Genomic DNA, 14,826 nt, shown 5'->3' with positions numbered 1-14,826 from the left:
ATATAATTAAAATGTAACTTTGGCTTTTTCATTCCTAAATTCCAGCAAAATTTCAACGGATTTGCTATAGATTTGCCAACATTCCAATGGACTGTTAATAATGAATGTAAAATAGTTTTTAAATGTTAGGGTAATGTATAATCAAACTCTTTGGTTTTCCAGTGGTCAACTTGATGCCTCTGAAAACCTACAAATGATGTCAGAACAAAAGGCTTGTTATCTTCTTTCTTTATTGTTCTCAGAAACTGAGTTAATGCATATGGCCTCTCAACTCTGAGGCTTTCCTTTACTGGATCCAAAATAAAACCACAATCATACAGACGGTCCTCAGGCTATCACCATTTTTTCAATGACTGCTCAAAGTTATGATGGCACTAAAAAAAATGGACTTATGACCAGTCATCACACTTATGACTACTGAAGCATCCCTGGGTTACCTGATCAAAATTCAGGCACTTGGTGATTGTCCTGTATTTATGATCGCTGCAGCTATCTTAAAACACATTTTCCTGCATTGTGCAAACTGCCTCCACTTCACTTCCTGCCACCACTTATCTCCCCCTCTATCTCTACCTTTTGGTTGCCTTGCACACTGTCACATCCTGTTTTATGGCTTGTGTCAACAAACTGTAAAAATCTTTCTACAATTTCATACTGGTTTTCATATGGTATTAGGTAAAGGTAAAGGTTCCCCTCACACATATGTGCTAGTAGTTCCCGACTCTACGGGGCGGTGCTCATCTCCATTTCAAAGCCTAAGAGCCATCGCTGTCCGAAGATGTCTTTGTGGTCATGTGGCCGGCATGACTAAACACCAAAGGTGCACGGAACGCTGTTACCTTCCCACCAAAGGTGGTCCCTATTTTTCTACTTGCATTTTTTACATGCTTTCGAACTGTTAGGTTGGCAGAAGCTGGGACAAGTAATGGGAGCTCACCCCGTTAATGCAGCACTAGGGATTCGAACTGCTGAACTGCCAACCTTTTGATCGACAACCTCAGTGTCTTAGCCACTGAGCCACCGTATCCCTGCTCATATGGTAATTACATAATGCAAAAGAAATGTTTGTTCAACATGGGATGAATCTGGCGTGGAATCAACAATAACAGCAAAGTACTTTGCAGTCTTCCTGTCCAACATACGTTGCTTTACAAGTGAGGAACATTCAGCAATTAACTAGTTTTGGGAATTGGCACTGAGATAATATACTTAAGTCGTTCTCCTTTTTCTTGTGACTCTTTAACTTGCAACAGATGTTCTTTTAGAATTGGATCCCAATGAGACTACTGTATGACTCCCAGAAAATTTCCATTGTCTTTCTCAACAATGTGCTGGGAACTGCCACGCAAAACAAGCCCGCATTCACCAAGGAATAGTACAATATCAATGATTCGTTTCACAATGTTGTACCACTTGACAGATTCTGCTTCAACTGATGCCTCCAATAGACTGCCAATGCCCTTGCCAGATGACATCTTTCTAGTTGTTGCCAAGCCAGATAGCACTGCCTGTGACTATTGTTTCTCTCATGTTCTTGGGTGCAAATACATAATTTTTGCCACTTTTTAGCTGCTGACCATTCTTTTGTTGATGCAACCATAGACTTAGATGCTGAACTAATGCTGCAACAAATCTTGTTCCAAAATAATTGACAAGGAAAGCAAAATAATGATTGTTTAACTTCACTTCATACAAGCCAATCTCGGTCATGTTTTTCACCATTTAAACTTTGAAATGTTAGAATACTCTCAGGAAAAACCTGGTTATCTGTATCTTTGGGAAATGTTTTAGGAAAGCCAGTATGACCTTCAATAACATAGTTTTCTATATCCAATTGAGAAGGAACATCTGTTATAAGAAGTCCAATATCAATTCCGGTATTTGACCTACTCTTTCTCTTCACTATGTCTGCCATGCCCAGATTCTGTAGACAATTAAGTACTCTCATCACTAACGTTCAATTGTTTCTTTAAATCTTTAAATTGAGAATTTACTTGATCTGATGTTTCTTGAAAATCCAAACTGGCCTCATGAGATTTGTTTCAGTTCTGCACTTGTCTCATGTTGTTCTGAATTTTAAGTTTCATTTTGGTTAGTTTTGCTTGTTTTGCATTTAACGCCAAATTGAAAAAGTGTTTGTCACCCCTTTTTATTAATCTCATCACGTTTCTATTTTCCTTGTGTTTTTGAGCTCCAGATTTTTGAGATGACATTTCATAACCATTCATAAACTGAAATGAAATATAAAATATATTCATAAACGAAATGAAACTAAACTTGCCAACATAAATAAATAAGTAATGAAATTAAAATTCAATAAATTACATAAATAATTGTTCAGAGTTTCAGATTTATAAAGGTTATGTCAAACAAGGCTGCAAGGCAGTTTTGCTACACACACAAAGTATAGAGTATCTCCTATTTTCCAATTTTCCAAGATGAGGTAGCTGTATTCCACCGCTATCTACCTGCTGTTGTCTCCAGCTGACCTTCATTTTCTTCACCTTGTCTCTTTTCTTTTGGGCTCACCAATGGTGGTGAGGGTTGGCAGTGATCTTGCATGCATGACCCATTGCTGGGAGAAAGCTGAGACTGTTGCAATGGGGCAGGCTTGCCAGGAGCCTGGTGGCTGGGAAGGCAGAGGCGGGTCCAGCAGAGGGGAGATGAGACAAGGAAAACAATGAAGTCAGCTGGAGGTAGTGAAGACGGGGTGAAGACAGACTACAGCAGCCATTTCGTCTTAGCCATGCAATTCAGAGTGGCCAAAAGCCAGAGATGATGGGGATATGGGTGAGTAGGTGGGAGCTGAAACAGAGGCAGATCACATAAGGCAGGAGAAGTATGAGGTTCTATATATCTAAATCTTCATCTATATATTATCTATATATTTATTTATTTATTTTATTTTATATCAAATTTATATACCGCCCTTCTCCCTGAGGTCTCAGGGCGGTGTACAGCCAAATAAAAACATAGACTACAAACATTAAAATACTATTAAAAAGATATATATAAAATTGGCCCCGTAATTAAAAGACAATGACAAACCAATTAAAAACATTTAAAAGTGTTAAGCCAGCCCGGCTTGCTGAAAAAAGAAAGTTTTAAGGGCACGGCGGAAGGCACCGAGGTCTTGGATTCTCCTTATCTCTGGGGGCAGCTGGTTCCCCCTGGGGGTCACCAGCCTACATTGTTTGGCTGATGACACCCCGAGGAGGCCCTCTCTGTGGGAGCGCACAGGTCGATGGGAGGCCATCAGTAGCAGCAGGCGGTCTCGAAGATATCTAGGTCCTATGCCATGGAGCACTTTAAAGGTGATAACCAACACCTTGAAGCGCACCCGGAAGACCACTGGGAGCCAGTGCAGCTCACACAGGAGAGGTGTTGTATGGGAGCGCCATGCAGCTCCCATAACTATCCGTGCGGCCGCATTCTGGACCAGTTGGAGCCTCCGGGTGCCCCTCAAGGGGAGTCCCATGTAGAGAGTGTTGCAGTAGTCCAGGCGAGAGGTGACGAGGGCATGAGTGACTGTGCGCAGGGAATCCCAATCAAGAAATGGCCGCAACTGGCGTATCAGGCGAACCTGACAAAAAGTGCCCCTAGCCACAGCCGTCAGATGTTCCTCCAAGGACAGCTGCGTATCCAGAAGGACTCCTAGATTGCGAGCCCTCTCCGAGGGGGCCAAAGACTTGCCCCCAATAGTCAGAGATGGAGTCATCTGACTATATCGGGATGCCGGGAACCACAGCCACTCAGTCTTGGAAGGGTTGAGTTTGAGCCGGTTTCTCCCCATCCAGATCCGCACAGCCTCCAGGCACCGGGACATTACTTCAAGGGCACCTTTTTTTCTTTTTGGCACATTTATTTTTATTATTTTTTGAGCCATTTTCTTTTTCTAATTTTCTATCACTGTTTACCTTTTAACTTGGCATCTTTTTTTAAAAAAATAAATAATGTTATAGTAACGGAAAATCTGGGTTAGTGCCTTGTAGTCAATGCATCTTCTATCAAAGCCACTGTAAAATTTAAAAGGAATAGTCCATTGTTGGAAATGGAGCAAGAAACTCTTTAATTTACTTGCATAAGCAGGCCCAGCAGTATTATTTCAGTTATTGAGTCCTCCCAACTAGATATAAAAGAACTAGTTATTGAAAGAAAATTAAAAATTAACTAGATTATGATTTATTGCATTTTATTTGTGAATTTTTTTGTTTTCTTACAAAAAAGACAGGCACAATTTATTTAAAATACCTCAAATACACTGCAAAAAAGAGATTACTATTCCAATTACTTCTTTACACTTAAATTAAAAGGCTGTGTATAGATTTTATTGAGGCAGTAGTGCATTTTTAATAGGAATGAATTGCAAAATATATATTTTATACAGTAAATGTTAAATTTATTATTACTTATAAAACTTTGAATTGTACAATAATTCATTTTACAATTGACAGGCTTCTGGAAAAATAGCACTTAAGAAATATTTGCCAAAGCTATTCTTTAGAGACTCATATTAGAAATTATTTTTCCTATGAATAATAAGGAAAACTGTACTTGATACTGATTTACACATATATAATTTTACTGAGGTAAGATTTCTATATATGCTGTTCAAATGTCCATATGTTTAAAATCAGACATACAGTGTTTCGATGTCACTTGATCTTATCTTTTTAAATTGAGTACCAACACCACAGAAATCAGGAAGTGTTTTAAGCTGATTCGTAGTTTCTTATTTTATTATTATCAAAGGATGAAAAAGGCACACAAGTAATTTCCTCTGGGCTGCCTTGAAGAAAGATCTGTTGTATAATAGATTTAAATATTTAAGCTACAGCCAGAACTGGGACTTGATTGGAACAAAATGTAGTGAATCATTTTCCGTAGAATTTCTTGTTCAGCAGAAAAATCAGGAGGTTTACATTCACTTTAGCTTTCTCAAACATTTTCATTACAGAAACACCTTCATATTGCATTTGAAGCAAGTCCTGCAGCAAGGAAGAAAAGTGAAAGTATTTTCAAATTGAAATCAGAATTAGCAATGCTTATAAATTAAACATGAAGACAAGCAAAATGTGAAAACAGCCCTCCCTAGCATTTTTCCTAATGCTAGATCAGGGTTGTCAAACTCCCGGTCCGCCGGCCAGATGTGTCATGTGCTGGCCATGCCCACACACAGTTTAGCAAAAGGGGGAAATGTCCTGATATGTCACGTGATGCCGGGAGTTTGACATCCTTGTGCTAGATGGACCTAAATTCAATCTTGAAAATTAAAATCAAGAAGTCTCAAAACCATTTATACCATTAATACAATTAAGGCAAACAGAAAACTGTTCATTAGAAAAACATTATATTCTATTTAGACAACTTGATGTGATCCTCTAGAAGTTGAGATACTAGCCAGCCATTATCATGCACTTTTATATAAAATTTATCCTGAAGGCAAGCAGTTTGATGAGTCAATCACTATTTGCTTTTGCTACAATGGATGGGAGTTTGTTGCTTCCTTGTTTTCCTTTATTTTGGGGAAGATTACTGTTCCTGCACTGGGAAAGAAGAGACACAAACCCAACAACAAATGCAAATCCAGTAAGATCCAAAAATACTGGCAAAGTATTGCTGAATTGTGACTACTTTAAAAAGAATTATAATCCTGCATTACAAGAAAGCACAAGTATCTCTGTAAGAAAACTGAATACAGATTTATGCAAATTATCAATAGTTATGTCAGGGTAATTATCTAATCCAGTGTTTCTCAACCATGGCAACTTGAAGATGTGTGGACTTCAACTGTCAGAATTCCCTATGATGGGTAGGAATTCTGATAGTTGATATCAACACATCTTAAAGTTGCTGTGGTTGAAAAGCACTGCTCTAATCAGTTCTCCTAATTTGTGGCAGTGTATGTTTTATCACAAAATTTATCAATAATAAATCTGGCAAAAATCCAAGAACTGATCTAGGCGTAACTGTTGGAATTCTGCCTTTTTACTGTTTGAAATGAAAATCCCTTTAATAAGAGTACTACTTTGTAAAGTCCTCCATTTCAAAATAGGTCCTCAGATGCTACCCTAATGCATGCTGAAAGTTATTTTCTTCTTTTTACTCCCACAATATAATTTAGAAAAGCCTCCAATTAAGCACATATGATTAAAAAACACAATTTACCTGAAAATGGAGCTGTACTTTTTCCATCTCCACACCTAAGAATTTAGCTTTAATATCAAAGTCACCCACCTCTTCACCAGGTGTAATTTCAAACATTACATTCTTAAACCTATGAAGAAGAAAAATAATCATTTGTAAGTAGAAATATATTTCACATTAAAATGCTACAGAGTTAAAACCAAAACACTTGTGAAAAATGACTCATTTAAATTCTAAAATGAAAAATCCATTTGAATAGATAAATCAGCTATACAACACCTACTGATTAGGCTGAAGTTCATCGATTTCGAGAATAACTCCCTTTTCATATAGTCTTGCTGCCGTGTATTTCAGTGAAATATTTTTCAGTTTGTTTCCACTTTTCTCCTCTTGCTTTCCATTTAATTTAATAGATCTTCGTGAATTTCTGTAAATTGAATCAGATGAACAAATATTTGGCCAGTCACAGAAAAAAAATGTTTTTCCTTTTGCTAATAAAGACAAAGATAAAATAAATAATGTTTTAGATTCAAATTTAAAATAGTTTATCAACCTCTATACTGGCGTTCTCTTTTTTTGAGGAGCAAAGGCACTCACAAGTTGTTATTAAAAGGAGAATCTGTGTTAATAAATTAATGAAATGAAAATAAGAAAGAGTTGATGATCGTTACCTCCACCCTTATTTTATGAGCCAGGACCTTCCCAATGTTTCGATGCCTGGATGAAATTTATTTATTTATTTATTTATTTATTTATTTATTTATTTATTTATTTATTTATTTATTTATTTATTTATTTTATATGCTGCCTTAATTTTTTTAAATAAACAATTCAAGATGGCAAGCAAATCTAATAGCAATAGCACTTAGACTTATATACTGCTTTATAACCCTCTCTAAGCGGTTTACAGAGTCAGCATATTGCCCCCAACAATTTGGGTTCTCATTTTACTCACCTCAGAAGGATAGAAGGCTGAGTCAACCTTGAGCCTGGTGAGATTTGAACTGCCAAATTGCAGGCAGTTGCCAGAAAGCAGAAATAGCCTGCAGTACTGCACTCTTAACCACTGCGCCACCTTGGCTCCTAATGCTCCTTCTTCCTCCTATTTTCCTTACAATAACCCTGTGAGGTAGGTTGGGCTGAAAGAGAGTGACTGGCCCAAAGTCATCCAGCTGGCTTTCATTGCTAAATTGGGACTTGAACTCCCCTTTCTGGTTTCTAGCCTGGAAGCCTTAATCGCCAGACCAAGCTGGCATTGGATATTCAAAGACCTGACCTTGTTTCTGGATTTTCGGGGGGAAAAATGCTGTGCAATAATAAAGATAATTAATTATGGGGAATGGGACAACTTGCCATACCCAACCTGCTGTGGCTAACATGCCATGGCCAACTCACCACGGCCAACTTGCTGCAGGACAACTTGCTATGAGACAATTTAACAATTCTATTTAATTATTTAAAGTAAATAAAAAATACTTTAATTTTTGCATTCACATTTCATTCTGTCCCTCCTTTTGCATACTTTCTTTAATAATTCTATTCCACCATTTCTTTGATACTGATGTAACTCTTGTCCTGCAGTGAGTTCTCCTGTGGCGAGATGGCCATGGTGAGTTGTCCTGCAGTGAGCTGGCCGTGGTGAATTGGCCATGGTGAATTGTCATAGACCCTTAATTATGTACTTCAGGAGTGTAAGGGGCAGGCATTTTTTCAGTCTGTGGAAGGGAATATATTCATTAATAATATTTTGCCCATCTAGGACTATGGGCAAAATATTGTGTCCCATAACATAGTATAGTTACTAGAGAAATATTTTGTTTTTAGGTTTGAGGTCTTAAAGACATAATTTATCTCAGGGGTATCAAAATCGCAGCATCACGTTGTCGTCATGTGACTTATCACAACTATTTTCCTCTTAGCTAAAACGGGTAGGTGTGGCCAGCGCATGATGCATCTGCAAGGCTGCAAGTTTGACACCCTTGATTTATCTGGTTTAACTTGCAGCACTCACTCCCTCTTCTTACTTGTTTTATTTAAAATGGCACAATCAGTGATCAACCATTTTGGTACTGAATTTCTTCAATATTAATGCAACATGCCTGCATCTAAAGCAGTGGCCCCCAATCTTTTGGGAACCAGGGACCGGTTCTGTGGAGGGCATTTTTTCCATGAACTGGGGGGGGGGATAATTTTGTGAGTTACCTAGATCCCATGCATGCGCAAATGGGATTTTGCTTGCTTGTGCGGCCTAGTTCCCGGAGGCCTGCAGACCAGCTGTTCTGCAAAGCAGGGGTTGGGGACCCCTGATCTAAAGGATATAAATTGATGAACCCTGCCTAATACCAGCTTCTAGAAAAGATCACTTGCTTTACATATGAAGTTGCTTATTTGAAAGCATATAGAATGACATTCATTGCACCAGAGGCTCCCAAACCTTTTTGGTTCGTAACACTCACAGTGTCTCAATTTTTTTTTCACAGCACCAAGCTGTTTTGTATTAAAATATGTAGCCATCCATATAATTATGAAAAATAGTCTCAGCATTGCCTAAGTTGAGAGGTTCATCTTAGTGGCATTTGTAGAGCCAATGTCTTTAAGATTTGTTTAAATATTTAAAAGGTTCAGTAATTTATTTTCTAACATAACACAGCATAGTTTTGATTTTTAATAAGGTGTAACAGATAACAATAATGCAAACATTTGCCATAGAAAGTATTTTCTTTATATATACAAAGATTTTACTCACTTTCTTGTCAAATTATCTAAACATGTTTTAATGTAGGTATTGTAATAATTTATTTGATCTTCATAAAAAGCTTTCTTGGAATTGAGTGCATTCAGTGTCTGCTGAAGTTTTACCAACTCTGCTTTTCGATGTTGTCTGTATCTTCTTTGATTTCTGATATCCTAAAAAATAATTTCAGAAGAGGAAAACTCATTTCCTTACTGGATTTTTTTAAAATCTGCAAACAAACCCTACCATAGAAAACTGTAAGAATAAGGTTTTAGGAAAGGGATGATAGGAATCTGAAGGAAAATTGCTATTTATGCTTTTATAGGTAATCCTCAATTTACAACCACAGCTGATCCCAAAATTTCTGTTGCTAAACAAGACAGTTGAATCACTGCAGTTGTTAACTTAGAAACATGGTTGTTAAGTGAATCTAGTTTCCCCATTGACTTTGCTTGTCAGAAGATCACAAAAGGTGATCACATGTCCTATGGACATTGCAACTGTCATAGATACAAGCCAGTTGCCAAGTGTCCAAATTTTGATTACATGACCATGGAAATGCTGCAATGGTCGTAAGTGTCAAAAATGGTCATAAATCGCTTTTTCAGTGCCATTGTAATTTCAAACGGTCACTAAACAACTGGTTGTAAATCAAGGAGTACCTATATTGGCAAAGCAGTTGTTCATTTATTTATTTATTTAGGAAATTTATATTGCACTCGCTCACTCACAATGACTTTAGGCAGCTTATATGCAATAGGAACACAATATAAAAAGTAATCTCCTTATCCAAACGAAGTGCTCATTGTGATGCTACATAATGTTTAATTTCATCTAGAAATAACCAGTATTCAACACTGAGATTCAATATTGGTATTTAGGAAGCAAGTAACTGGGACATTTTGCTATTATGGAGAATGCACTATACTTTCTACATGGTAATTGCAAAACTATCCTTGTACATTAAAAATAAACACTATGTACGAATCTTTCCAATTCAGGCAACTGAATTAAACATATTGAAGCTGCACTGTTTTTGAAGCATAGTTCAGAGAATAACCCACTAAGAGTCATTGTAGCATGAACTTGTAGTCAAAATAAGTTTATAATAAAATATAAATTATATAATTAAAATTCATGAACAAATATCATATTCAGATATCCAAGCCTGTTATTTCTTTAATTTGTTATTAGGAATATTTCATCAATGCTTATATTTCACTTTACAACATACTATTTTATTCAAAATGTAATAATACTGCTACAACCTTGGCTATTTCATTAATGATTTCTTGATATTTGTTTTCAGATGAAACCAGCCCAGCTTGTTCCAAAGTTCGCAGGTTTCTCTGGATTTTTCTTTTCTTTTGTTCTAATGGTAACTGCCCTTCTTCAAGAATAGATCGACTATGTTTCATTTTCTCTGGTGTTTTAGAATCCAAAATTGCACGTTTCTCTATTATTTTCGCATGTTCAGTTTCCTAAGAAAAAAACAGCAGTTCACATAAGTAAGACTACAGGTATATACTGTATTCATAGGCAGAGAAAGATTACCACCTTATATATAAGCAAGCTTATATGTTCATATCAGAATTAAGAATTTCATGAATACACAAAACCAATACATCTAAGGGGAACATTGGGCAGACATCAAGGAAGATTCAGCAATAGACAGACTTTGTGGTGGTGTGGCAGCAGAGAGTTGTAGCATTTTTAGATGGCTGGCTTTATCCATATTATTTCTTAGATTCATATCCTGCCTTTTCATCTGGAGATCAAGGTGGCTTGCTTCCTCCAGAAGATGAGATCTTTCCTCATTTTATCCTATCTGTGTGCTTGTTGGGCCATGAATGACTAATAAAAAAAATCACCCAGTGAGTTCTTATGCCTGAGGGCAGACTTGAATCCGGAACGCCTAACTTTAGTTCTTAGTTCTTACCTCTACACTGGTTTCCTTACCAGGAATAACCATTTTTAAAAGTGGATTAAAAAACAAGCCGAAGGCAAGAGATATATTTAGTTCTGTTATTACAACACAAATATTTCCTAACAGACAGATATAGCAAGTAAGGAAACCAATATATTGGTTAAGAATTTATTTATGCTCCCCAATCTCTTCAACTTTTCCTTTATAACCATTCTTCTAGATACTTTCTTCTCCTTCTCCAAATATTTTCATATTTGGATAGTACTCCAGCAATACATCTCTGTAAATATTTCTTTAAAGGGCTGAAAGCAACTTGCATATGGACTTTTCTTGATTTTATCCCCACAATAATTACGCTGGGAGGTAATTTGGCTTGACAGAAAATAAGTCATCCAGTGAGTTTTTATGGTTAAGTTTCCATTATTAAGAGTCTTCTCAGTCTTTGTCCAAAATCTTAATGACTACATTTTGACATCTATTTTCTTACAGTTGTATTTGTAGATTAGGTAGAGCGATATGTAAACATATCGCTCTACCTAATCTACAAATGTAAACATAAGTACTGTGATGCAGCTCCTGACATTTTCTCAGAATGTTTTTGATCTTTCTATCCAATCTCATATTTTTTTTTTTAAATTTGATTTATATGCCGCCCTTCTCCGGAGACTCAGGGCGGCTTACAATGCGTTAAGCAATAGCCTTCATACTTTTGTATATTTATACAAAGTCAGCTTATTGCCCCCACAAACTGGGTCATCAATTTACCTACCTTAGAAAGGATGGAAGGCTGAGTCAACCTTGAGCCTGGTGAGATTCGAACTTACAGTAATTGCAGACAGCTGGTGTTAATCACAATACTATCAGTCTGCTGAGCCACCAGGCTCAGATATACCATGTTGAAGGAGAAACCTCTCACTGGGAGAAACAAATAATGGCATCCCAATTTTCTGAGATCAGGGAGAGTCTAGCCAGCATGGTCTGAAACTGTGCTGACTGGGTTCTGTAGTTCACCATGTCTAGAAGTCATCAGGTTAGGGAAGGATAAGCCATTGGGTCTAGGGAATCATCCTGCCCTAATCACATTATCCTAGCTTCTAAACGAAGGAAGAAGAAAGACTCAAGAGTACTAATCTACATTATTGGAAATAGAGCAGAATAAACACATAACATACTTATTATGCAATTATTCTCCAGAATAGAGATGGCTACTTTACTTTAACAATATATTTGCTTATTTGTGTTTCACAATATTATTTCGGAATTGAAAAGTTCAGATTCATACAAAATGGGACGGTTACCTGAAGTTCAGAAGCTGGTACTTCCAGAATTTTTGCAAGTGATTCCCCAGGTTGAGCTTGTATTACATCCATAATTAGCCTTTTTGTTCTTAATGAAACAATCAGAAAAATTGTGATGAATTAAAGACTGTTACATTATATATATATATATATATATATATATATATATACATACATTATTTTATATATAGGTATTATATATCTATATATAATATTTTATTTTATATATATATATACATTATTTTATATATATCTATTCAGAAATAATTCTCACTATATCAATAGTCTTCCCATATAAGTACGGATCCTCCCTGAGGAGTACTATATAAGACCTAGTGGGATAGCCCACTAACACTAATGAAAAATGTGAATATATAATCAAAAGAGGAGGTATAGGTATGAGGGAATGCAACCTATCCAGGCAAAGAATTACTAAATGAAATCTAGAAGTGACGGCAAGCACTTTCAACACGGATGAATTTTCAGACAACCATAAGCCAATCTATTCTTGTTTAATAGTGGCTTTATGTTGATTGATTTCTGTAGCATGCTCTCTGGAAATGTATGTATGAGCCTTTGAATCAACATTGACTCCTGGAACTGCCTGGACAACTCCCTGGGTTATGACTCAGTTAATAACTGTCTTGTTTAGCAATGAAAATGTTTGGCTCAATTGTAATTATAAGTCGAGGACTATCTGTATTGCTTTTTCCTTCAGTTGTTTATGAACTGCACTTGACATGCATTTTAAGAATAGCATACTTTGTTCACTGTTGTTTTAATGAAAGGTTTCATATTGAAATACCTTAGATTAAGAATAAAGGTATAATTCTGTTTCTTATACATGTTATATCTTGCAAATAACTTTGGAGTGAAATGGTAAAATAATATTCGTTCTTAAAGTAATTTTAACTAAAAGATTTATAAAGAGCATAAGAACCAACACAAACTTAACAAAAATAGCAAAGAAAAAAGGAAAGAAAGAAAGAAAGATAGAAAGAAAGAAAGAAAGAAATAGAATCTTGTGATTCTCTACTAAGAACTAAATAACATCAGTAGAAGTTAATTTTCATCATATTCCCACAGAATGTCTCTGTTCTTTTTTAAAAAGGGTACTTTAAATATTTCTAACTGTACACATCCAAGGCAGATGTTTCCTCTAGTTTCCTGAAAGTCTAATCTATGTCCTGCTGCTCAGTGTCTTTTTCATGTAATCTTATCATGAAACCACTTCAGTGTTCTTTCTATGAACTTTCCAATAGCATTTTAATTTAGAGACACAGCCAAATACCATCATACAAATTCAACATTGCACTTAATAACATGACAGGAATTAAGGAAATTTCTAAGTACGTATCACTGTGCATTTGTGTTTTTAAGAATGATTATAAAACTCAGTATTAAACCTACTACCTATTGGACTTAAATAACATTTTCCTATACATACAGACACATACAGTATATTTATTACTGTCTAATACTTATCATATAGTCAAAGTCTACATAAAGATTTTCAGTCGCTAAAGATTATTAGTAATTACTATGATTCATTGACAAAAGCTTTTTCAATACCACATATTTTAAAAGCATACTTTATCATTAGGCCCTTAATGTCTTGTTCTTCCCCTTCCCGTAAATCATATTTCCTGGTCAGTGAAAGAGAAATTTCTGTTTTAACAAGTTGATTTAAAGTATTTTCCTTGTTAGGATCATTGGGATCAATAGCACCTTCCCCTGCAGAGAAAAAAAAAAGTTAGTGCTTCCAACTTTTTGCTTATGATTTTTTTTTAAAAAAATGCAAAGTCAGAACAAAAACAGAGGAAGACAACACTACACAAATAATGCTTACTTTAAAAAACTTTTCAATGATAGCAAAAATTCAGGAAGATTTTGTGTATGAACTATACAAAGTATATTTTCTAGTTCAATTACTTAAACATGTTATTCTACTGTGTATAGTTATGGCAATAAAAGAGATAAGAAATTTATAAACAGCTCTGACTGTATGCTACATGCCATTCTGATTAAAATAAGTCATTCTGTGGATTGCTTTTATTAAAGATTTGTCTAGCATACACACAAGAATCTGGAGTTTCCCTGACAGTTCTCATATATATGATTTGATATTGGAGATCTGTGAAAAAATACAATTTTTATTTTTATTAACTTAAGAATCTCAATCTGCAAAGACATTTAATAGCTTGCAAAAATGCACCTATGCTTTTTCTAATAATCAGTTCTGGCATTAACATTTGAATTTCATATTCACATAGGCATGTACACATATGTAGCTTACTTACTTTTCAGCTGGCAAAACACCAGATTTTTAAAAAATGAACCTAAAATCATATGCTGATAGAAAGGACGATGAACCTACTGATTATATTGAATCACATGGGACTCTGTATTGCAAGTTCTAAATGGGAAGAAATATATATATATATATTGAGAATGCTGGAAGAAGTTAAAATGTGTCTTCCAAATCATTACTTCTTAAAATTAATGTTAAGGAATAAGAATGTTGAGTCACAAGTCTGCAGAGCGTATCTTTTTATCAGCTTCTTTCCTAGCAGACATCTGCAGATATAGAGGAGAAATGTCTTGTTATGCTGCTAATCAGGCTCCCAGACCTAACCTTAAGTAGAAAGTGGACCACCTCACAATCTGCTCTTTATTCGTTTTGAACTTGATTTCATCAAATATACCCTTTTCATGGCCAT

At 35.7% G+C, this 14,826-nt stretch overlaps 1 protein-coding gene across 1 annotated transcript in view; it reads right to left on the bottom strand.

Annotated features, from left to right (window-relative positions):
* Positions 1 to 4,338: 4,338 nt before the first annotated feature.
* The window catches only part of IQGAP2 (IQ motif containing GTPase activating protein 2), a 140,759-nt gene continuing 130,271 nt past the window's right edge, over positions 4,339 to 14,826 (bottom strand). Inside the window, exons 30-36 of the mRNA XM_070938821.1 lie at positions 13,699 to 13,840; positions 12,107 to 12,194; positions 10,150 to 10,362; positions 8,894 to 9,054; positions 6,431 to 6,574; positions 6,169 to 6,277; positions 4,339 to 4,988 (exon numbers count right to left, since the gene is read on the bottom strand). Of these exons, the coding sequence (XP_070794922.1) occupies positions 4,875 to 4,988; positions 6,169 to 6,277; positions 6,431 to 6,574; positions 8,894 to 9,054; positions 10,150 to 10,362; positions 12,107 to 12,194; positions 13,699 to 13,840 (971 nt within the window). The 3' untranslated portion in view covers positions 4,339 to 4,874. The remainder of the gene's footprint in view (positions 4,989 to 6,168; positions 6,278 to 6,430; positions 6,575 to 8,893; positions 9,055 to 10,149; positions 10,363 to 12,106; positions 12,195 to 13,698; positions 13,841 to 14,826) is intronic.

This window comes from Pituophis catenifer, unplaced genomic scaffold, assembly GCF_029215685.1.
Source record: "Pituophis catenifer annectens isolate HBS135680 unplaced genomic scaffold, rPitCat1.0.hap2 SCAF_2, whole genome shotgun sequence".
Taxonomy (NCBI): Eukaryota; Metazoa; Chordata; class Lepidosauria; order Squamata; family Colubridae; genus Pituophis; species Pituophis catenifer.
The sequence above is the reverse complement of the archived record's forward strand: the minus strand, read 5'-3'. Positions and strand labels throughout refer to the sequence as shown.